The following is a 25,232-nucleotide window of genomic DNA, read 5'->3' on the forward strand; positions in this document are numbered from 1 at the left end:
AAAACCCCTAAGACTGGAAAGTTTGGTGGCTATAATCTAGAACTAATGTGATATTGAGATACTGTTTAACTCCAGCCACCTGTTGAAAAATAACCAAGCTAGTGTCCACTGGGAGTATTGTGGCCTCGATGTTAATTGGAAGGTTCCCTGAGTTGTCTTGAACTACTCGTTGCACTCTTAATAAGTTACACATTATTGCACAGTTAGTATTAAAAATGTTAGTCTTGTTTTGAAGGAGTTTATGACTTAATATTGGTGTCCATTCCCTGGACGTAAAAGTAATTAGAATGATGTTCTGTAGCCATGTAATAATTACTTTTTTTAATACTTCTAAATTTTCCTTTCTGTTTAGCAAAACTAAAATGGTAGAGAAGGAAAAATCTGAATCCACAGAGACAGGTGATGAGCACGCTTTACTTGAGATTTAACTGTGGATGAGAAAAAGCTTTATATGCTTTTAAGAGAGCTGTTTTAAAAATTTATTCTTCATGTTCCTCAAAAACTACCAATGCATATTGTTGCTGAAGTATAAACGCAAGAAATCTATTATCCGGTTTGTACATGCATTATAAGAAGAATAAATTAATACCATAATGGCAGTTTAGGAGTGTTTTTCATATTGCGTGCAGTTAATTTGCTCCTATGGCAAGCTTCCGAAGATCTTAAACTGACTTTTTTACTTTCCAAATTTATATCATGGAATGTAACTTGTATAAACACCATAAAAATTTTTTCTTTCAGTTAACAAATTAAAAGAAAAGTATTTTTCCAAAGGAAATCAATGTGTAAGGATAGGAATAGACGTAAAAGAATCAGAAACTGATAGGTAAGCTCTAACTGGTGCTGCTGTGATCGGAGACAGAAAGACCGCTTGTATTTTTAAATGCCATACCATATGAATCTTTTATAATAAGATTCCTCACTAGTCATGGAAGACTTGATTGCAGAATTGGTCATACATTACTCCATATTTAAAAGCAATATATTTTTAATAGTCGACACGTTGGGCTGTGCTGGAAATGGCAGACAGCTTGCTAATAAAACCTAGGAGAAGGATTCTGGTTTTAAAATAGAACTGTTATACTGATCACTGATTAGATTAATATATTTGTCAGATTTTTCCTGAAATCTATAGTGTTTCCATCAACCATAAATGCAGCAATAAATATTAAAAATGTTTGGTTTTTTGTAAAAGTATTGTCAGGCATAAGCGGGACTAATCAGTCAATTAGATAGATAACTATTAGATAGCAATGGAAGCTCACATTATAATTTCTGATAATGCCTTGATCCGTAACAAGCTCTCCCATGCCCCTAAATCAGAGCTTCATGCTTAATCCATCAACATTTTCATTTCAATTTAACTATTTGAAATTATTTCAACTTTTGTTGGAAAGAAGCAAGTTCAGGGTACCATTTCAAATGATGTCTTTAGCCAACCTTAAAATAAAGCAAGACATAGTTTGGTGCTGGTAAGCAGCTGTTGAGTAACATGCTGCTCTGTTCACCAATTACAAACTTGCCATGTACAAATTTTAGAAGAAACATCCCAACAGAGTTTGTCAGGGCCTGAGGTATGTGGTCAGTCATGTTTTGTAGACTTGATTATCTGCCTTTTTTGTAAACATGTTCATTTTAGTTCTAACCCAGGATTAATTTTCTCTAGTGTAATCAGCTTGGCGACAAAGTGCGCCATGCCCAGCTTCCGAATGCATCTGAGAGCACATGGGATGGTAGCTATGGTTTTCAAAACACTGGATGATTCCCAACACCATCAGGTATGGATACATTGTGGATTTCGTTAAAGTTTGATGGTACCTGTCTACTTTGTATGAATCTTGTGCGCTTGGAATTTAAGGCCAGCCATCCTGATCTGAGAGCAGTGGCTCCATTTTAGAACTCTAGGGTGAAAACAAGAATAAGAGCACCTGCCTTCCAATGACAAATTCCCCTTCCACTGTTCATGTGCTTCTGGGTTTGGAAACTCTTTTTAAAAATCATTCAAGCTTTTTAAAAAAACTGCCTGTGCCATGGATTGCTGTTTTATATCTACTCTTAAGCTTTTTTAATAGCTTTATTGTTGTATTTATAATTTTCTTCAAATAAAATACATTTGAAAGGAATCCTTTCTCCTTGTAATTAAAGATGGCTCTAAGTGCTCATCTCCAGACTTGCTTGTATGTGAATTATCACCTTTTCTGTAGCTGTTGTGGGGGGTTTTTCATGTCCTGCACTTGTCTCCTTGAGCAGTGCTGTAGTTGCAGCCAGGGGATGCCTTGAGTGTGTGCAGTGTGCTATGATAGATCTAGGAAAGGTGAATTTTAACTACGGATGGTAACGTGACCTGAGAGTTAAAAACTGGAACACTTTGGGTTTTCCGTATCAACGTTACAAGTCCAGTGCAGCCGTAACAGAAAACGCTTCTTGCAGGTGATACTATCTTCCCAGTGGCTGGAAACGGTGGCTCTGTGGGGTATCCCTTCAGGTGTTGTTACAAAAGCTGAACACAGGAAACGTTACCTGAAGTGGGTCATAGATACGTATATCCAGTCAGGTTTATTACTTTTATTTAATAGCTCTAGAAGAACAACATACAATGCAGAAGGAAACTTTGCACACACAGAAATAGACATTTAAGAGGTTGTATTTGACATCTTACCATGGGTGAGGGGAAAAAGCTGTAGAGCTTTAAGTAACTAATTTAGAATCATGGCTTATTTTCCATCTCACTCAAAAATTAGCAATGGCTAACTGTAAAATAAAACATAGGAATCGGGGACAACTACAGTTCCCTGGAAAGCCTACAAGCTTGCTGGGTGTATTTTTGGCTGTCTTTTAACAGTTACCAGTATTCCTTCATTTTCAAAAGAACTAGCACATACAGTTCAAAAGGAAATTGCATGCTATTATTAGCCTGCAGTAACAAAAAGCATTGATTATATTCACTATTTTCAGTATATTTGATGAAACGATCCCTTTTGTCAGAGAAGGGAAAAAAAAAAAGGTAGTTAATGTTTTAATATAGTTACAATGCATTCTTGGTACAGGTTATATAGTATTATAAAATTCCTGATTTATCAAACTACTATTAATAAATGCTAAAATATATGCTTTAACTACTGACAGTATATACTTCAACAGTGACCTTCTCTGTATAAGCTATTTTGTGTAAGTATATGTATAATTAATATGTATAAGTATTTTGGAGATGGGAAAATTGCCACAATGACGTTGCTAATAGAAACAAACATGAGCATAAACTGCATTCATTGTAGTGATACAGTGGAATAGCCTGAGAAAGTAGGGGATTTTTACATTTCCATAAGAATATAAAATAGCAGTTGCAGAGGTATTTTTTTTCGCCAGCAAGGAAAACAAAATAACCAGTTACCTTACTGAGCTCTGCCCCAAAATATTTACATGAAAATATCTTGTCCTACCCAATTTTTTTTGCAGATTTGTCTTTAAGTTTCAGTTTTTAGCTGATTTTTTTCTCCTCAGCTATGCTCTAAAGGTTTGGGAGTATTAATTTTTAAAACAAAAACTATATTTTCATTATAGCTGTCAGTAGTTAAGCACAGAAATGTGGTTTTGTAATGTCTTCAGCATGTGAATAATTAAAAAAAAAAGTGCATTAAATGTAGTGCTGAACCCTAGAAAACCACCATCTGTTCCCACAAGCTGGGGTATAAATAGAACAAGCAAGGGAAGACAAGGATGAGAGTGGGTGTAAATGGTCTCCGTTTTTGGAGTGTATGTTCAATTGGGATGTTTCCTTGAATTCTATAGAAGTATGGAGTGCAACTCCATAGTTAGATATGCCACACAATTTCTGTCTAGAGCAAGTTCTATTTATTTTACTTTCCTCTCCACGTTTGTTTGGAAGCAGAATGTGTTTGAAGCTTCTTGAGGGACAGAACAGGAGAAAAAAAGCCCACCCCAAAACCCAGTTTTGCCACTGCAATCCATAAGGGTGGGATTTTGTACGTTTGATTGGCTTCTTTGGTTGGTGGTTTGTTGGGGTTGGTTTGTGTTGGGTTTTTTTTTTTTTTTTTAGGATATTTATAAAAAATTAGTTGTACTGACAATTTTTCCCTCATTCTCAACTCAGGATTCTGTGTATGGTAGGGCACGAGAGAGCTTTCAGACAATGCGGTTAACTGGTTTTAATGCTTACAGAAGATCAGAGCAAAATGTAGAGTTGTTATATTCAAGATTAAAGCAATTTGCCTATAGAGATGAAGAAAAACGTGTTTTAGAAAACCCCTGTCACTGGCAGCATGTAGCTGAAGCAGGTTTGTTCTACATTGTAAGCACGATTCACATTTGGGATCCTTACTTCTGCAGCATCGGTATTTTTGTGTTGCACATTTGGAGGCTTATTGGCCTGATTGCCTTCTGCGTACATGCTGGTGCAGGAACCTAGTTCTCGTCACACATGCCTACTCCCCTCCTTTTTGCTTTTCCGGCACTCCACCTGCAGCCCAAAACCTTCTGTACAATGTTGTACTCCCCTGCTTGGGTCTCTTCTGATCACACTGAAGTATCATAAAACCTGGGTGGAAGGTCTGAAGAGAAGTGTTGGCAGAGCTGATGCGGAGGGAGAGCCATTGCTCTCTGCCTAATGGGAAGCTGGTTGGATCGCAAAGAAGGGAGCCTGGGACAGGCATGGGCTTGGTACAGGGGTTTACAAAGTGAGTGTGATTGCCCTTACAGACTTTGGAGTATCTGTAAAGTGTTTTTGAGCAGGGATTTAAGAACAGTCTCTGACTTTTTGAAATGCCTTCGTGTTGGCAGCAGAGATCATAAATTCAGCTGTTTCCCTCTGTTAACTGCAGCATTATTCCTAGTTGATAGAAACTCCTTTGGGCGTTAAGCATTTTATTTTTTTTTACCAGGAAGCTCACCTAGATAAAGCTGGTCACTAGAAAGTAGTTCTTCATAGATATTGCTTTATTTGGTCCCACATTGTCTGAACCAGTTAGTGGCGAACCTTTGGTTTCTGCAGAACGCAGGTGCTCCTGTGTCCTGTTTTAATAACTGCCATTCTGAAGGAACAGAGTCATCTTCCAAGAACCTGAAATTTCTTACAGTTTAAACCAGTTGCAAGTAAATCCAGAGTAAACAATTTCTATAATTACAAAGATAAAATTGCAAGGTTTATTGGAGAAAGTTAATTGAAATTAAGGGAAAACAATGTATATACCCTGTCTATATAGACAAGCCACGTAGATTGCTTTCTGCCTTACATCTGGCAAGGCTGGAGTAGTGATAGTCACAGCTAAGATTTTTAATTTTATTTTTTTTAACCAAGTCTGTGTCTCAAGGTTGCTTTCATGAAAAGAGATGTAGATTTGGAAACTCGTGCTTCCTTCCTTCAGTATTCCAAATGCATCTTTGGTAGTTAGTCAGATTAAAGCCTTTATTCACCTGAGGGTTTCCTTGGCTCAGACAGGAAGGAGTTTAACAGAGCTTTTGATAGGCTGTCAGCTGCCTAATCCTGTTTTGGAAATGCTGATGCTGCTTAGTATGACCAGGTACGATTATTACTTGGTTCTAAAATAAACAGAAGCAGCTAATGATTGCTTTGGTGGTTGGCTGAACTCTAAACAACATGTTAATCTGCTATGACACAGAAATTCTGCTTTTTCCTGTTGGGCTGTGCAACATTCACATCTTGGAATTAGTTTGTCTCCATTTTTAATTTACTCTATACCGAAAAAATTGGAATAGATGCATGCAGCGTGTTGACTCTTGAGAGTTGAACTCAGTAAGACAGACACATACCCCACATGCTCCCAGCTCTTCTTTCCTCCATGTATCATCAAAGGTTTCTGAAAGTATTGTGCCCGGCACAACTCTCTTCTCCGTGAACATTTCTCTTCTACCATAGCTTGGAGCTCACCTGGACAGATGGGTCTCTTGGTGCACGTGCTGTATTCACCAGCACAAGGGACAGATAGCTTTGCTCTGATCTTCTTCACTGTCATTTGTCCTTTCTGACAGTCACCTTCTGCCTTTGCTTTTCTGGATCTTCCTGAAGATTAAATTTAATTCCTTCTTGAAGAAGGATTAAGTATTCTTTTGCCAGTAAGAGGTCGCTATACACCAATTCTGTGTAAGATAGGGGTGTTCAAGATAGTAACATTTGCTTGGTAGGGACTGATGGGCACGAGGCAGGGGGGAAGCTGGTTTGGACTCTGGCTGTTTCCAAAAAGCAGAATTCCCCATGAAATTAAATGTGTTTATGCTGGAAAGGTTTGGGTAAACTATTGACTGAGAGACCTGCTTGGCAGAATCGGAATGTATCTCACCAGGCTTTTTTTTTTTTTTTTTGCCCTTCACATGCAAACACTGTCCCACGATCTCTGTATTTTCTGGTGCTGTCACCAGCTTATCCCATCAAACCAGAATGCTCACCTATCTTGCCATGTACCCTGTGCTTTTTCACTTTGTTTCCCTGCCATCTGTCTCTTCTATAATACAGTGTTACTGGAGGTACCGTTTCTTATTCTGTCTGCAGCACCGAGTCCCTTAAAAATAGAAAACCCTGCTTTTCTACTAGGGCTTTGTAAATGTATTAAGTGATTTATGTCTCAGTTGTATTGGTCAGGAGAATGCATTAGTAACTGGCCAGAAGTAATTGATGTACAACAGGAAGTACTCACGTGAGTAGATTGGGACCTGCCAGGCTTTTCCTTTCATAAATATTCAGCTTGTTTATTAAAAATTGTAAAAGGTCTGCCTAACAGGGTTACTAAAAATAACTCTTTTCTTTCTCTCTTCTCCCAACCCAAGAATTTGTCCCTTTGTACAGCAGCTCTAATGTACATCCTGAGTAGAGATCGTTTGAACATGGATTTAGACAGAGCTAGTCTAGATCTGATGATACGGCTTTTGGAATTGGAACAAGATGCTTCTTCTGCCAAGCTGCTGAATGAAAAAGACATGAATAAAATTAAGGAAAAAATTCGGAGACTGTGTGAAACTGTTCACAACAAACACCTTGATCTCGAAAACATCACGGTGGGTATCACGCTTTTATTTGAAAGCCTTGGCAGTAGTGGAACGCTTAGTAAAATGGAACTTGTAAGCATCATCCTTAATCTCATATCTCCCAGCTAAGGAGTGTGACATTTTGTCTACCTTCTATGTATATATTACTTCTCTGCAAGTATTTTCTTCTTTAAATTTTAAATTCGCTTTCTAAAAGGCTGTTAGTGCGATAAAGTTATGTTCTTCAGCTGTTTGATTTGCCATTTGCTCCTGCTAAGGGCAGCAATTAAAAACAAGTAATGCTTTAAATAACCATATGTTTAAAGACCACGTTTAGATTATTTGACTGTTTCTTTGCCTAAATTTTAACCAATATAGATTCCCAAACAATAAGGGTTCTTACATGGGAATAAGAGTATTGTGTGTTAAATTGACAATGTGGTGCTGGTTCTCCCATGAAAAAAAAATAAAAAACTGTCCTACAGAAACTGGTTTCTCTCTGCCCAAAGTGTGGTGGCAGATCTGTTGACTACCACAAATGTGGATGAATTGTTTTTCCTTCCTTTCTCAAACATACTTGTTTGTTATGAATGTATCTTCAGCTGCAACAGAGTGAACTGGTTTTGTTTAAAAATAAATTTGACCATGGTTTGATGGTCAATTGAAAAGCTTGAAAAATAAAGGGTAAGTTGCAAGTCTTCTTAAAAGAGTGTATTTAAAGAATTGATGACAGATTGACTAGATGAGTGGTCATAGATGGCAAAAATTAGTAATGTGTTTTTGCTTTCACCATATTTCAGTATAACAGATGTTAGTATGATCTTAATTTTTTTTAACATCTTGTAATACATTCTTTTAATGTTTTAAAAGTCCTTATTCGGTTTTTGCCATTTTTCATGTAATACTTGTGCCCAACAGGAGAAGCTTCTGATTTATTGTTTATGAAGTGAGCCTTTTAGAGCTTTATCTCTGCAAGGAATGTTTCAACTCCTGCCAGTAACCTGAAGATTGTATTCCATTTTAGGTTAGATTAAAAGATTATATGCCTTCTTGAGCTGGTATTTTCTTTTGCTGTTTTTGTGACTTTTTTGTTGGTTTAGGAAGGGTTTGGTCTGTTTTTTTTCCCCAAAATTCTAGCTATGGCACAGATAGCTGAATTGGTATGAAAAGTCAGTATCACGTAGCAGTAGAAAGAGTTGAATTTGGGGGGAGGAAGATAACATCGATGACATTCTTAACCTTGGTAATCAGTTTGTGGTGACAAAGGAGAATTGTTTCAGACTTTCAGTTTTAGGCTTGTTTCCTACAACCCTACGAAACGTGCAGGCAGGGGGCTCGTATTAATTTTCTGGCCTTTGAAATCTACAAAGGGAGAATGAATTTGAGATTATTCTCTGCACTTTTGGCTTACTCTCTGAATTCATGTGATACAATCTCAAGATACCAAGACAGGATGAAATTAGTTCCCTAGGTGGTGATCAGCTAGGAATCTGGGACTAGTTCCTAGCTAGGACTTGGTATAATCAGTGTTTTACTTCGGTGCTGTTTTGGCAGCGAAGGCAGCTGACGTAGCTCCCAGTCTGTCAGTGCCAGGCTATCTTTTGCACTATAAAATGTAAGACAGCTCCCTTTATTAAGCGTGGAACAGCCGGTACAGGTTCCTCATTGCTGAAGCATCCAACCACGCAGACCACTGTCTCCTATTTGAGCTTTTCTGGTATTCGTAAACGGATGGCCTGATGCTTTTTTATGAACGGTAATTCTGTTCTTGTGTTTTCCTAGGCACAGGTTTTAAAAGGAGAGGATACATTACAAGGGACTCTGTCTTACGAGGAAGTTGTCCATCATCAGTAAAGAGTAATATTATCTCAGGCCATCAGCTTCAGCTGGTTGTTTTTATTTTTTTGAGGTGTCTCTATTTTTTAAAATCATGTCGAGCTGTTGTTGTGAATGTGTGGAATACTGTAGTACCTCACAGATGGAAACTGGTTCCCTCCCAGCTGTACCATCCAGAAGCAGAGACTATATAGTGTTTAGAGAATATATGCAAGCCAAATGAAATGATTGGGTTCTCTTCCAATTTATGATAGTAGCAATGGTAAGTTGAGACAATAACAAACTTCATATGTGGGAGATAAAGTTGCTTTCACGTAGGTCTCTGTCATGAGATGTAATAAGTAATCCCTGGTTTGTACCAGATGACAGGCAGAAAATGCTAACAAAAGTGCAAATCTTCTGGGGGCAAAGAAAAGATCTGTGCTTTTTTCAGACTCAGACATACCCGCTGAGAAACAGAAGGATTGCAGCAGATGTTTTGATAACTTGAGTTTGTGCCTAACCAAGTTACACCTTTGGTTTTTTGAATCTTACACGGATCAAACGAAGATGATAATAGTGCCTGTCTTTCCACAGACAATGTTGTTTGTGTCACTGTCTAGAAGTTAGATCGGACTAATTTTTGAGTACTCAAACAGGTATCAAAGGGTTCTGTTTTCTAGACTGCGATAAAAATGAAAAATGTAAATGCAGAAACTGAAACGGAGTTCTCTGTGGGTTGAATTTGTGCCAGGTTTTTTTGCTGGCTTGGAAGAAGATAAAACCTTGAAGAACTTTAGCCTTCGTGTTAGCAAATAGCCCTGGCCTGTCAGGCGGCAGAGCCCTCTGTAGCTGGTGCTTGCATCTCGCTCCTCTCTGTTGCGCCATAATGAAAACCTTCAGAAGTGACTTCTCTCTTCAGTTGCTGAAAGGGGTTATTCTGGTTTTCACTCTCGGCATAAGGCTAAAAGCTTAAGGGAACCGTGTTTTGAACCTTTGATGTTAAAATTTCATAGTAATTGCCATAAAAATTGGATAGAATGGATTACTTTCCTCAAAAGCAAAGGGTTACAAGGTTTGATTTGTTTTATTAAAAAAAAAAAAATATTGAAAATTGTGTTCTTATGCCCAGGAGTATATATATCAGATTATATTCTCCTGGAGTTTTTTGAAGTTTCATTAACCTTTGGCATAAAACTAAGCACCATATTTTAAATATTGTGTGGCCTAGGAGCTTTCATGGTGAAGGTATTTCGGAAATTACCTAAATCTTTTGTAGCCCTTAAGATTTCTAAGGAGAGTTTTTAATCAGCTTCTATCGACTGGTTGAGGTGATGAGTGATTTCAGATATCCACGTTACAATATTTTCAAGCTCAACCTATAAAAGTGAAAGGAATCATCTGGAGAGGATGATTGGGGACTTCTGAGAGCTAGGGGACTGTCGAACTGCCGTCTTCAGGTTCTCCCTTCCTCCCTCAGAATACTTTCTCATTTGGTTGGCTTCAGAAGGGAAGTTCTCCATCCATTGCTTAAAATACCCGCATCTCCTTTAGCATTATGTTTTTAACTTGCAGTTTTTAAAAATGTGAGGTTTTGGATCTTGTATCTCCCAGTGCTGAGATGAGAACACTCCGTAACCAAGGGTGTTTAGTTTCCCTCCTGTGGGAAGACTGGATGAGCTGTTGGCAATTAAAGGTAGTTGGCAGTGTCCCGGGTGGTGAAACAGTTGCAGGAGTAATTGCAGCTTTGTCATTGTTTGCTCTGTGATGGGGAATTGAGATGGTGCTGATGCGGGGAGGAATGACCTATTGTAGATTTGCTGCTGCTCGCGTTCTCTTGTCCCCTGCAACACTGTCATGACCTGAGGACACTGCCATTTATATTGGGAAAAACGTTACTAACTCTGTGCTTGTGAGTGACGGCGTGCTGCAGAGTTTTCTCCTGAAAAAACAGAAATAACTAACCTTGGGTGGTGGCTCTTCTTTGTTCAAGACTAATCTTGAACTTTCTTTTCCTCCTTGGAAATGAGTATTTTGAAAACAAGGAAAGCAGCTGAAGATGGTGGGGGGAGGGGGACAGGGAGTGCATGCAATTTATAATTTGGTTTTCCAAGAGAGTGGGGTGTTTACTGAAGCCCGGTGAGTACTGGTATTCCCAGATCCTGAGGATGGAACTTGTATCCTGGAAGAGCTCAGGAAAAGCACAGTTCTCCCTGAAGTGTTACGAACCAACTGTGTCAGGGAGGGAAGAGTGGTTAAATTTAGTTGGCTTTAATGAGATCTTACGGCTTTTTCTCTGATGTTTCATTGTTGCATTTACGTACCAAATATGAAATCATTACGCTTATAGTAGTCCAGATTTGCCTGTGCATTTTCCAGCTGTCACAGAAGTATATACTGGTAACTTTTGTGTAGGTGTAAATTTATACGTATGTATATGTTTTATTATTAACATTTGCTTTTTATTTGAGGCCTTTGGAAAAAACAAGTTATAGCCTTGACTTTATAAATGGTGTTAGTTTTGTTTAAAAACATTGCAGGGGATTAACTAAAATAATCTCCTAAAATCCCTTCAACTCCCATTTGCAGGGAGTAAACTTAGCTTTGCTGTTGTAGAATATTGAGATGGATTCCTCTTTTTTTAAAAAAGCAGTAAATCAGTAAACATAGTAAGATTTTCTTCAGTGTTTTTAGTTTCATTGCTATCTTCTAGAAGTTTAAAATTAAGACCACAAAATGCCTACGTTAGAATGAAATGTATCCTGCAAGCGGCAGAGGCAGTGTACGTGGGAGACGCAGCAGTGGTGTTCGCTGGAGCTTTCCTTGGGTTTGTTCCTGCCTGGCTGATTTGTCCATTTCCTTCCTCCATTTCTTTCTTTTGATAACAAGAGAAACAGATGAAAGCGGGCTGCTTAGGTTTTCTAAGCTATTAATAAAATCGAGAAAAAGTTGAAAATGCACAGTACCTTTTGTCAGTACCAAGTAATTTTTTTAAAGATAGGCATATTTTTCAATCTGTTCTTGCTCCCTCTGGTGGTTCTTCTACTCAGAACCTATAACTTTGTTTTCATGGTTCTTATATGACGTAGATTTGTATGATTTGATGTATTTGCTGCAGCTGCGTGTGATGATTTCACTAATTCTGGAACCTGACTCTTTCAGACCGGGCATTTGGCAATGGAGACGTTACTGTCTCTCACCTCAAAACGAGCTGGGGACTGGTTTAAAGAAGAACTGCGACTTCTGGGTGGTCTCGATCATATTGTAGATAAAGGTATAATGGAGATGCTGCTTTGACAATGTGAAAAATTAGTCAATCTTACTAAGCTGTTTGCTTTTCTTAGTGTTCATTTTCTGTGGTTAAAACCAGAAACATTATGTATTTTTCTCAGCAATGTTAAAAATAAAGTACACAATTCGATATTGAGTAACTGGGAAATATCAGTGACTTTACTCTGTTGCATGTGGGCTTGAAAGAAGTTTTAAGGTTAAACAGAATGTGTATAACGTTGCATATAATGCGTGAGATTAAAAGTGGTTTAAGCTTAGACAGAATACAGATCACTGTGCTGTGATCTGTACAGCACACAAATACAGCACACTTACTGTGGAGTAAAATCTCCTTTACATTCTTCTAGAATTATTTTCAGGCCTGATATGTTTTAACTAAACATCTCAGAGGAAGTCAGCCCTTCAAGAAGAAACGGGTTGGGTTTTTTTGTATTTTTTTTTTAAAAGATATGTCTTGGTTAGGTTTTTTGGATCAGCATCTCACAGATGGGAAAAGGGACATTTCTAATTCTTGAGCTGAATAAAGATTGGTCTCAAGTAAGCAGAGAGATGGGCAAAGGCAGGATTGAAGAGATGAAAGTGTTCAACTTGCACACGGTTTCAGAATTGGAAGCGTGGGGAGAGTGTGCCTGCTGTAGCTTTTTTTTCCTCTTCTACAAAGCAACGCGTTGCAGGTAAAGAACATAGGCAGGTAAAGAACATAGAGACTGTACAGTCTCTTCATTGTCAGGAGAAAATAAAATATGCAGATAGATAATTTGTGGCAAGAATCACAAACTTCTAAAGCCAAAATTCTCAGGTTGGGGATTTTTTAATTTACTTGGCGAAATGAAAAATTTTGGATGCTGATCATGCCTTGCTGATTGTTTCCTAGTAGCAGAGTTTTGTAAAGTGTAAACCAAGGTTGGTAGCAACTCTCCAAGTAGCTAGTTAGTTTGTGCACTTGGCTTTTGAAGACCCTTACTGATAGTGGAAAACAACTTCTCTTTGTTGTTTAGTTAAAGAATGTGTGGATCACCTAAGCAGCGATGAAGATGAAGAGAAATTGGTTGCTTCGCTATGGGGCGCAGAAAGATGTTTACGGGTCTTAGAAAGTGTGAGTATGAGCAGATGCGTTGCATTTCTGAAAGCCCAACCTTTTCAGTGTTACATTCTTCCCAATGTATAGTTTCATAATAACACTATAATGTTGATTATTTTTTATAGAGGATACTAACTTTCTGATGTTTATCAATGTTCCTGGAATGTTTGTTTGAAAATTTCTTTTACCATTCTGTATGTATGTACAGCATTGCAAGTTTTTGGTAAGAGTAACTGAATGTAACGTGATGCTTTTTCTTAAGTTCCTACAAAAAGCTGATGTTTATGGACGCTGTTTTTGAAGCATGAGTTTGACTCTCTAGTGTGTGTCTAGTAATAACGCATCATTAGAGAAGCAGTGTTTTCTTAGAAGCAATAAATCGGTGTATATTTTTAGAATTGCTACTTTCAAACATCAGCTGCCTAAGCACTGAAAGAGAAAACTGCCCTGAAAGTCAAACTAGTTCTGTAATCGGTTGAGCGTGCACATTGAGCTGGTAAATATGTTTTGATGAGAACTTTGAACAGAATTAAAACACATGCTACTTTTTTAGAGCTTAATTGACAAGAATTGTGACCATATGCTTCTCTGCGATGCCTTGTTTTGCTGAGTTTCATATTTGTTATTAGCGTTACTCTCGCATTGTGAAACGGTGAGCAAGCAGAAGAGTCTTGGGATGCTTTAGCAGTACAGCTCCGCGCATCAGAAAGCGACATTCGGGTTCAGAGTACAGGTCAATGAATCTTAGTGAACACCTTAAACCCAAGTCAGAGGGCAAATAGCTACAGCGGTAACTTGTTTTCTTCGCTAAAATAGAAGGGCGGACTCAGATAGTTGTAAAAATCAGCTAAAACCTGAGAAAGATGAACAACTGCTGAAGTACTAATTCAAGGGTGCCTACTTACGAACTAATGGCACCTGCCTTCTGAACAGTGAGGGGCAAATTTCAGATCCAGTTTCTGCTTTTGTATTTGGTAGATGGAATTGCCAAGCAACAGCCTTGTTTAATGGTGAAATATTCAAATTTGAACTTAAGGGTGGTTTGGGATGTAGTGAGACCCTTAGGAACTTGGGAGAGATGGCAACAATCAACACAGCAAATCATGCAAATTTAAGAGAAGAACATTTACTGTTTCTGAAAATTGATCCTGAATTTCAATCAAGGGAATCAAGGAAAAACTTGATTTTTATGGCTGGATGCATAATAAGCTCTCAGAAGTAGAGTTAATGTCAAATTCTAAAAATAACATTACGTATGTAATTCTATTCTGTGTTATATTTTTATATGTATTTACATCCACGTATGTACGTACACACTTGGGACACTGTAGTCCTAGAATATAGATTAATGATTCTGCTGTGGCAAAACATTTTGCCACATGGTTTCTGCACTTACTGTTTCAGGGAAGATGGTTTTATCTTCAGTGCCACAATTTTGTGTGAATAATTAGAAGGTGAAAACTCCAAGGAAATACTGGACAATGATTAGTGAAAGTTTGCACTGGATAGTAACAAAGAAATACGGAACTGAATAAAGTGGGATGTGAAAATAAAGTGGGAAGGGAATGCTTGTCTTTCAAGGAAAAAAAGTCCCATTTTTAATATCACTTTCTCCTCCCCTTTTTAGGTAACTGTGCATAATCCAGAAAATCAGAGCTATCTGATCGCGTACAAAGACTCGCAACTCATAGTCTCCTCAGCTAAGTAAGTTATAACAAAAAGACACTTTTGCAGACCACTGCGTGTGATAGGAGAAAAAAATAAATTTGTTCTACCAGAAGATTCTAGGGGGGGAAATAACCCATGCTTTCCACCGTTGCTTTTCATGAAGTAATGCTAAAACTCATTTAGATGAGGCTGTGGGTAACTACCTGAGTACGAGGCGGCTGCAGCTCCTCCTGTACTGAGTTAATTTGAACACAGAAGAGGGCAGTTGGGAAGCTACATTTATTTATTGTGTTTTCATTATGCTTAAGTGTTTACTGAAATGGAGCATAACAGAATTGACAGTGTAACTGAGAATTAGAATAGCAAAATTCTGTTCTTAGCCGTTCTCCCCGGCAAAGATGCTTGTGGAACACCTCTAACCCATTTATCAATCTGGGTGAGGTCTCAGTTGACTGGCAGAGATTGCATCCCTCTTGTACTTGCTCTTCATAAGAGAGCAAATTAAGCTGAAAATTCGACTCTGCAGACCTCATTGGAAACATAATGTCATGGTTGTAGGTTAGTATGAATATTTCTTTAAATTAAAGAAAAAACAACAAACCCTCACAGTTTACTGTGCTGTTTAGGCAGATATATATTTTTGACCTTTTTCAGTTTTGTTTGTAATTGAAATCAGTGTTGTCAGTTTAACATCAAACTAACGTTGTGCAGCGGAACCATGCCTGTGGTCCAGTAGTGTTAGGAGATGAGCATTTTACTGCTAGGAAGTCACGCGTCATTTATTTATTTCTCACAGAATGGAAATGGCTCTGAGGACAGAACAAGCGAACGTGTAGATAATGCTGTCAGAATAACACTGTGCCTTCACGGTCAGAGGATCTGAGAGGTTGGGTTTGTAGGGAGAGAAGGTATCTTTTGTAAGAGCATGTGATGCAGTTGGAAAGAAGAACTAACTTTTGCTCTTGAAGCTGATAGAGCTCTAAGCCACAAAGTCTTCCTGGTTTTTGTTTTCACAATTTTAGTTGAGCTCATAAATTATTTTATAGGTGATAAGTTTATTATCTCTCCCTACAGACTGGGCATCTGGGCATTGGAAAAATTCTGCATAAACTCTGTATTTGAGGGGTTTTTTCCTGGTAAAATGAATATAAGGGTGGAATGTCCTGAATGTTGTCAGGGTAATTTTGTTCTGCATCTTCTCCCTGCAGAGCACTGCAGCATTGTGAAGAGTTAATCCAGCGATATAATCGTGCTGAAGACAGTATCTGTTTACCAGACAATAAGTCTCTGCCTCACCAGAATGTAACTAACCACGTGGGTAAAGCAGTGGAAGACTGTATGAGGGCCATCATTGGCGTCTTGCTCAACCTAACAAATGATAATGGTAAAACACAAAAAAAATTTGCATATTCTGTGTTAAAGCATCAAATGATATAATACATTAACAGAAACCCTTTTCTCTTAACTGATTATGTTTTTTCCATGTACAATGCGATAAAGCAGTTATGTATGGTAGATGCTGGCTTTACAATACTCAATAATTTGACTTTGCAGATTGGATGAGTAATTGCAAATATTAAGTGTTAAGGGGCGTGCTTTGGCTAAGAGAGTTCTGTTTATCTTTAGGGCCAAAAGGTTTTTATCAATGTGCTTATGGTTATGAAAATGAGTATTTTCAAAATTGAGCCTCTAAACTCTTTTTTTTTTTTTTTTTTTTTTAACACAGAATGGGGTAGTACAAAAACAGGTGAACAAGATGGTCTGATAGGCACCGCTATGAATTGTGTGCTTCAGGTTCCAAAGTTCCTACCTCAAGAACAGAGATTTGATATTCGGGTGCTGGTAAGCTCTTGTATTTGTTACGTTCACATCAAGGGATTTGCCCCCTCCTTGTGCTTTTAACTACTCTGGTTCCCAATTAATGAGCAGCCCCTACAGTTTTGACCATACACATACTTAGTGTGGTGTTTAAAGGATTTCCGTAATGGTTTGGTGTTTTTGAGCTCCAGGTTTCCCACCTGTGTTCAGTGGGGAAAAGTGCACTGCTAGATGGACAAAGAAATTTAGCTAAATAAGTCTGTGAATTATCTAATTTTCAAGTGTCTTTTTAACTTTAGAAATATGGTGGATGTTATTGTTTGGGATAAAGGCTTTGTCAGTTTTACCTCAGCTTATGTATAATGAGTCTGTGTGGGCTAAATAGCAACAGTGAAATTGTGCACGTGAAGGGTCTTTTAAAAATGTGAGCTGAAGGTTGGGCACCTGAATCCCTAATCTCTAAGTGAAATCTCATCTTTAAAAATGTTTTTGTGCTTAGAATCGGAAAAATGGAGATTCCCCCATCCAAGTTCTAGTATACAGGGATCTCAAGTTTGCCTCATATTTATTTAAATCCCGATCCCTCTGTTTATCAAACTGTTTCATAAAGTTGTATTAGTAAGTTATGTAGCCTCAGAAAGATGAGACATCTATCTGGATAGATATTTATATTTTTTTTTTGCTAAATTATCTTTTTTTAATGTGTGTAATCTCTTTGACTCTCCAATTCTTGCAGGGATTGGGTCTGTTGATCAATCTAGTAGAATACAGTGCTCGGAATAGGCACTGTCTTGTTAATATGGAAACATCCTGTTCTTTTGACTCATTCTGTACGGGAGAAGGAGATGACAGCCTAAAGATAACTGGACAGATTGATGCTGTTCAGGCTTTAGTGCAGGTAAGAAATGTGGTTTTCCTGTAATGGTTACCATTTCTCATTATCAGACTGTCAAGGGGGAAGGGAGAACTCAGCAATGAAGATTTGTCAATTTTATTTTTCTCTTTAGTATTTTGAGTAATTCAGCATAGTGAGGGAAGAGGGGTGCTGCTCACAACTTGTACTGTCCATTACAGAAACAGCTTTCCTGGTAAAAGACAGTGGTGTCATTAGTGCAGACATCCAAAGGCTGGTCTCCTGCTCCATAAAGCTTTCTTGTTCCTATATGGTTTATTTCTAAGCTACTCTCGCCTTACAGACTTTGCTTCCATAGATTTATTTTTTTTTAAAGTATTATTTTTATGGGAGCTTGCAACAAACATAAAAATAAAAATCGTGTGTTATAAGAGCAGTAAAATATAAATGTAATGAATACAGATGTGAAACAGCATTCTTAAATGTTGTATTGACTAACTTGTTAAAAAAAGAAATCCAGCAATAATTTTGGTGAATGACTTCCACCATGCAAACTAAAATAAAAGAATTGAAGGGATTTTTAAGTACAAGCTTTTTATTTCAATTGAGATAATTTTATGGACGTTTTAAGCAGTTCTTCTATTTAACTGTATGAAATAACTGTCCATCAGCGGACAAGAAAAATCAACAATAAAAATAATAATATTAAATATCTTAATATACAGCTCTGCAAAGCAGTATTTAAAACTGGTGGTTGTATGGTTTGGAAAAAAATTTGCAAGATATAAGTGCACGATCTGAGATTGCTGGTTCAGTCGCATCCTAGTTAAGTCATTTCAAATTACTTTTGCAAATTTTTGCTTTTTACATATGAAGGGAAAAGCGAAGAGAGTGAAGAGAGCGAAGAGGGGGCTAGCTAGCATGAAAAGGAAATGAGGATTGGGAGAGAACAAAAACGGACAGGAAAACATGGCAACTTTTAGTCTTCAAGCTGTGTCTCAAAGAAAACGATTAAACATTTACGATGCCCAAGAGGAGGCTGCCAACTGGTTCAGCACTGGGGAGGGAGGGAGGCCTTTTCTGTAGAGCACAGCGTTAGTGTTGGGATAAATTCTGTTTCCCTTTGAAGAAGAAAAGGCTATTGTTAAGGAAAGTATTGAAGACTGACTGTATTCAGGGGTGAGTTGCGACAGGGAAGTAAACTTTCAAGTATTAATTCAATGTGTTTAGGGTTTAATTTATAATAGAAACTCCCCTGAAATTTTCCCCATTAGCTATTTCTTGAGCGTGAGCGAGCGGCGCAGCTGGCCGAGAGCCAGACAGATGAATTGATTAAAGAAGCTCCTACTGCTCAGCATGATAAGAGTGGGGAATGGCAAGAGACAAGCGGGGAGATCCAGTGGGTCTCCACAGAGAAGTCAGATAGTACTGAAGAGAAAGATAAGAAGGAAGAAGATGATGAAGAACTTGATCTCAATAAAGGTACGTTGTCTGGTTGTGATGAGCTCAGAAAAGGCAAAGAGCTCTGTGATTGCATAAATTCCCACCTTGTCCTCTGCTTCCTTATCTACATGTGGTCTCTGGGGCTGAGATTTCCTCCACGTATCCCCCAGGTGAAACTGTTGCAGATCATAAGTAGGAGCAGTTCAGAGCTGAAGCATGAGAAGTAGAAGTAGTTATGCTACTTTTTACTTTCTTAATAATACCTTCTATAAGTTCCTTCTTAAAACAAAAAAAAAAAAAAAAAAACCAAAAAAAAAAAAACCAGAAAAAAAACAGAAAAACACAAACCTTTTTTAGGGATACTCTGTGTAAGAAATATAGAAATATTTGGGGAAAGGATGGCTTTTGAGGCCTTTATCTTGTTCTTCTGAAACAGGCCTTAAAAGTTATCTGCCTTAATTTGTTTTCCAGGGTATCGTGATCCCTTCTTGTTTCATGCTACTTTTAGATTATTGTTATTTGTTCCTTCCCTCCCTATTTGCACGTGTGCTGGTTCTGTCCCCGTCTTCTTCGTGTCTGAGGAGTTCTCACTCCATGGGTGGTATCTCACGTTCCTGAGTAATGCCTTGATGTGCTGCATCTTTGGTAGTTTGTTCCAAGAATTTGAGTATCTCTAAGCTGAGTTAGGTAAATGGAAAATGTATCAGGTCTGAAACATCAGTCCTTCTTGTTTAATCTTCTAATAGCAGGTGCAGTAGATTACTTTCTCCAACCTTGCTTTATATCCTTCGTCCCTTTTGTAGCTCCATCAACCAGTGTCTGCAGCTATTTGTGCTTTGCCAAAAAATGCGGAGTCATTAGCAAAAAGTGTATATCTGTTATCCTTAATTCAATAAACTTCTTTTGGTGGAAGTCTTACTGGCCTATAGTATCACATGAAACATTTATCTCTGTATTTTGGTGTGTTAAGCGTGCAGTTTGCAAGCGAAAATGACAATTAATAAAATACTGTACAATGTAATGAGTTGAAAGCGAGTGAACTGCGTTTTTCTGCTCAAGAATGTGCTGCTGAGTTAGTAAGTACAGAGTTTGTCTGACTCTTGCTTCTGAAGTCTCAGGCCAAAAGCTCGTTTTGTTGGAGAAAAAGGAATTCTGAAAAGTGATAATGGAAGATTGTATTTGAAGCAGTAAAAGATAGCAGCTGCTTAGAGAATACAATACACTGGGTTGTCTCTCTTCACAGCTCTCCAGCATGCCGGGAAGCACATGGAAGACTGCATTGTGGCCTCCTACACAGCACTGCTTCTAGGCTGTCTCTGTCAAGAGAGTCCAGTAAGGGAATAAGTCAATAACTTCCTCTTAAATCTAGTACAGTGTTTAGTAAAGTAATAATTTGCAGTACTGAAATGGGTTTATTAAATTAGGGTTCGATGTAAGCTATTACATTGATGAAACTACATTGAGATATATATATACACACGTATATTTCAATGGAAAGTTGCCAGAGGTATTCCATCCCAAACAAATTTTCTGAACATCAGTATGTTCATGAAAAACAGTTGGAATTGAATATTTAACCTCTTCTGCCTCTCTCCCCTTTGCTGTTAGTCTTAACCAACAAATGAACTTACTTCAGAAAGGCAAAGGAAAATTGGCTCGCTATAATTATAAATGCTTGCTTTATTTTTCCATAGTCTCAATAAGAAAGTTAACATCAGGCTTGTTCTATTCTTTTTTATCAGTCTGCTTTATTTTTTCCTCCTTTGAAACCACATGAAATTGTATATGTCTGTATTAGTTGAAGATGATTGCCTCGGATTGGAAATGCATAATAGAAAGCTGAAGTTAAAAATATGGAACTCTTAACAGCTGAGAACTTCATAAACTCTCCTGTCAAATATATGCTCAAATGAAAATGAGGTTCAGACCTGCCTTCAGGCCTGTCTTAATTTACTGTGATGGCAGAAATGGTCTTTAACATGCCGTTCTGTACCTGTTGTCTGATTAGCTTCCCTACAGTTGTAGTGTTTGGAGTGATGCTGACAACAAGCTCAACAATTCTCAACCCTTAACAAATCTAAAGGGAGATTCTCTCCCTGTCAGGAGAGTAATCTGGTGGGGTTTTCAGTTCTTGATAGTCTTGTAGCTCATGGAGGGGGTCAGATGCTGGTAATGATCTTTAAAGAAAACACAAACAACAACAACAACAAGAAGATTTTAGCAATTGTTGTTTCCTAGAAACATAAACACCATAAACATGAGTATTGCTTCAGAGACTTGAATCATAGAGGTGACGGCAAAAGCCGTCTTAATAATGCTGTGAACATGCTTGTCTTACTGCATTCACCTGCAGAGTAACATAGTTCCGTGTCAGAAAAAATATTTTCCAAATTAAAATAGCTTCTTTTATTTCTTAGATCAATGTGACTACTGTGAGGGAGTACTTACCTGAAGGAGACTTCTCGATAATGACTGAAATGCTCAAAAAATTTCTCAGTTTTATGAATCTTACTGTAAGTAATATATATTTTCATTTGATGTAGGTAGATATTTTTGTAATTGTGTTTTCTGTTAATAGCCCATACATTTTTAGAAGCTTTTACCATTTTTCAGTTGTGTCTTCATAAGACCACTGGATGATTTTGTTTTTAAATACTGAAGACCCATTTGTCTGTCATTATTTTGGTAGTAAATGGAGCGAAGCCACTTTCCTTCCATTTGGTTGTGACTGGTCAGGAAAATATTTTTGAATCCTCTGCCTGAACCTAATTGCTTTTACTGCTACCTAATTGTAAATACTGAAATTCCGAAATGAGCATAGCTCTCAAGTATTTTGAAGAGGTCTTACAACTGCTTGTTTGTTACGTGTGTTTTCTGTTCCCTTTTGCAGTGTGCTGTTGGAACAACAGGCCAGAAATCTATCTCTAGGGTGATTGAATACTTGGAACACTGCTAGATACTTAACTTCCGCTGCAGGCACTGTAATGCTGGAGCTACCCTTAGACAAAAGAAGTCGTCATGAAAGAACTCCTTGAAGGATATACCAAGAGCATTCATCTGTGTCATTCGTGTTCGGATTTTTAAGGCTACCTGGTCTCTTAACCATGCATTCAGCATTTTCTAAAAGACAGTTACTACATCAATCTGCAACTATCAAAAATGAGGGGAAAAAGGTTCTGAGGAAAATAAATAAAGAAACCATGCTGTTTATGATGCAGTGCAGTATTTAAATATTTTTGGCAGGGTTTACCCTCCCTATCTTTTTTTTCTTGCTTTGTTCGTGACAAGTTTCAAGGGGAAAAACTTGCTGCTGATAGTGCAACTGCTGTTTACTGTTGAGCCACTGTTTCATGCCAGCCAGGTGCAAAGGCAGCTTAGCTACTGAGGTATCAAACAAATGTTCTAATAAAGAAGTTCTGGACAGCAGCACCGCTCCTATTTGACTTTAATTTGCTCTTGCTTTTTTATTACTAGATTATTCCAAAATCATAAAAATATAAATTTTTAAATACTTTTGTGATTTTAACTACTGTCTATATTTAAAATTTGTTGGAATCCAAAGAGGCGAGGATTGGATAGTTTATTTTTTATACTGTTTTGATTGAAATTAGGTTGTTGAACTATTTCTCAGTTCTAAAGCTGTCGCGGCCCGTGTACTGTAAACCGATAGACCATAACACTTTGTAGTTCAAGAAGCATGCAAACCCATAAACGCATAAAGCCATTTGAGGGTATGTTATCCACAAAAGAAATAGGAACTGTAAAAAGTTGTGCCCTGTTTGAAAAAAGAAAGAAAGAAAAGAAAAAAAAAAAGATTCAATCCCAGGGTAGTTTACACTTCTAGTAAGCAAAAACTTTGAAATGCTGTTTTAATTTGTTTCAAGGAAGCACTCAAGATGTATTTTGTAATGCTCAATACAAAGAATTTGGATGTTTTTAGGGGGAAGAATTTTAAAGAAGCTAAAACACCAATGGGGATTAATGTTTCCAGCTGACATAATCTTTCTATTTCATTCTGCTGTAGTATGACAGAGTTTAAATGCATACAACACAAAGCCTTAAATTGCTGATATAGCTAAGATTTTGTTCAGTCTGAGGTCTAGTTCACAGCAAAGCATTGTGTTTGAAGACTTAAGTGGAACAAAGAATCCCAGAATATACATTACTTTTTTACACCATTTTTTTCTTGCACTCATTATTCAGACCAACGGAATTGGTAATTATTTTTATTAAGGTGGTCTTGAATATTTGCAGACTGTTCTGAGATCTGCCTCATCGACATTTTTAAATACCTGTATAGGTAGTTACATCATGTTATTCCATTGAATTTGTAAAACTTGAAGCCATAAAAATATTAGTTCTATGTATAATGAGGGGGAAATAACAGGAAATCTAACCTGCTTTTAGATCTTGTGTTATCTCCATGTATAAAGTTAAGAACTCGTGCTTTTGTATCAGTGCCAGCTGTAAATTTTTTACATACAGTGGCTGCCTTCTATGTCTTCCTATTTTTGATAATGCAGATTGTTGGGAATTCTGTAAGGAAGTAACTGATTAGTGGCAAAAATCCTATGTTGGTCATACTTTTTTGCGTTTTCTCTCATCACCTTCTAAAACTTAGCGTATCAGTGTAACTTAGAAAAGTTTTTGAGGTTGTATTCCCCTTTGGAAAAAAAAAAATAAAAAATCAGTATTGAGAGAGAAAGAAGCTTTATGTAAATGAACTACATCAGGAGGAAATTATTGAATACTTTGCCCATCTAGTTTTCTGATTTTAGAGACTTTTAATGGGATTTCAAATTGATTATGTAGTTTTCTGCGGAGAGATGGCAAGAGAAAATACAGATGCAACGATGGGGGAAAGCAGGGACAACTACCTTTCTTTGTTACACTGGTAATTGTTTGGGAATTGATTTACCTCAGTGTTTAACAGTTTTTTTTCAATGTAACTAATTGTCAAGCACTGACAAATGCAGATTTTTTTTTTTGAGGGTGGGGGGAGAAATCACCCTGTGAACTGCAGTGCATTTTTGTGTGTTAGACCCTCAAATAACTCTGCATTAAAGGGTACTTGAGGCCAACTTGCAAATTAAAGTTTTAAAGTAACTTTTTTTCCATTGTAAATATTTGTGTAAATACTCTCAATTGGAAATTAGAACAGTAGAGTACTTTTCTGAATCCAATCCTATTTTTATTTTATACAGTATTTCTCAGCTGTGATCTTTGGAGCAAAAGCCAACGGCAGGAAAAATAGTTTGTACCAGTTTCATGAAGTATGTCTTTGGGTTTTTGTAAATAATTTTAACTCAAATAAAATTGCTACTTTCAATACATATCTTGTCTTTTAACATGTAATAAAACACTCCTCTGAGTGACTGCAGAAAGAAAGCAGTGTCAGGTAAATTATTAGAAGGAAAAAAAGAAAAGAGAGGAGGAAAAAAAAGAATGGAGGAGCATCCTGAAGGTAGTGCGCTGTTTCTCGCTGATGTGTTGGGACAACAACATTCAGTGCCTGGAGCTGAGGTTGGGCTCAGTCAAACCAACTGAGGCTTGACGTTTTCTGGAGATGATGGACTCAATGTCTTGATGCATTTTTGGAGTTCTCCACACAAGTTGCTATTGATCCTGCAGCTGAAGGGGCCCGTAACAACTCTGAAGAGCTGTAGTTAGAATGACAAAAATAAGCTAAAGCATAGGGGAAATGGGGCCGTTCTTGTTATGCTGATACTTTTCAGGTGGCGGAGTAGGTATGTATGTGTGTGTGTTAATGGCTTCTTTCTTCAGTGAAAAATGAGACAATTACCGTGAGCATTGCTCTGTTTCTCTATTAATATGAATGATACTTTAATTTCAGGATAGATTTTTTTTCCCATGGATTTTTTTCTTATTTGATACAACTAGGTACAGGTACGATATGCAGTAATTCATGAGCTGTAAAGCGAATTGAATGTGATGTGTTATCTCTGTTGGCACTTCAGCAAGCATCAGCAAAATGTAGCTTTATTTCTGTACTGTAAAGGGATGTTACTGGAGTTTGAAATACTGAGCAGTATGTTATTAGTATGTGGCGCTGCAGGAGGCAAATACAGCTTTGTGTAAGGAAATGTCTTCCAAAAAAAAATAATCGTAAGATCCAGAAAAGTATTTCCTCTTGGTTAATTTTGTCGGTACGTAATGGAGGCATTATGTGTGGATGCTCTCAGATGACATCAGCATTTTCAGATTAACAGGACAATTGTGAAGCTTTTGTAGAAGACTTGGGAGTCA

At 37.5% G+C, this 25,232-nt stretch overlaps 1 protein-coding gene across 6 annotated transcripts in view; it reads left to right on the forward strand.

Moving 5' to 3' along the window:
- The window catches only part of WAPL (WAPL cohesin release factor), a 160,231-nt gene extending 135,933 nt beyond the window's left edge, over positions 1-24,298 (forward strand). For all 6 annotated transcript variants that reach the window (XM_063339144.1, XM_063339145.1, XM_063339146.1 and 3 more), the window contains 12 exons: positions 1,667-1,778; positions 6,799-7,026; positions 11,974-12,085; positions 13,101-13,198; positions 14,811-14,887; positions 16,060-16,235; positions 16,578-16,693; positions 17,406-17,567; positions 18,797-19,004; positions 20,209-20,297; positions 21,383-21,478; positions 21,856-24,298. In XM_063339144.1, coding sequence (XP_063195214.1) covers positions 1,667-1,778; positions 6,799-7,026; positions 11,974-12,085; positions 13,101-13,198; positions 14,811-14,887; positions 16,060-16,235; positions 16,578-16,693; positions 17,406-17,567; positions 18,797-19,004; positions 20,209-20,297; positions 21,383-21,478; positions 21,856-21,921 — 1,540 coding nt within the window. In that variant the 3' untranslated portion in view covers positions 21,922-24,298. The remainder of the gene's footprint in view (positions 1-1,666; positions 1,779-6,798; positions 7,027-11,973; positions 12,086-13,100; positions 13,199-14,810; positions 14,888-16,059; positions 16,236-16,577; positions 16,694-17,405; positions 17,568-18,796; positions 19,005-20,208; positions 20,298-21,382; positions 21,479-21,855) is intronic.
- Positions 24,299-25,232: the final 934 nt, after the last annotated feature.

This window comes from Chroicocephalus ridibundus, chromosome 6, assembly GCF_963924245.1.
Source record: "Chroicocephalus ridibundus chromosome 6, bChrRid1.1, whole genome shotgun sequence".
NCBI lineage: Eukaryota > Metazoa > Chordata > Aves > Charadriiformes > Laridae > Chroicocephalus > Chroicocephalus ridibundus.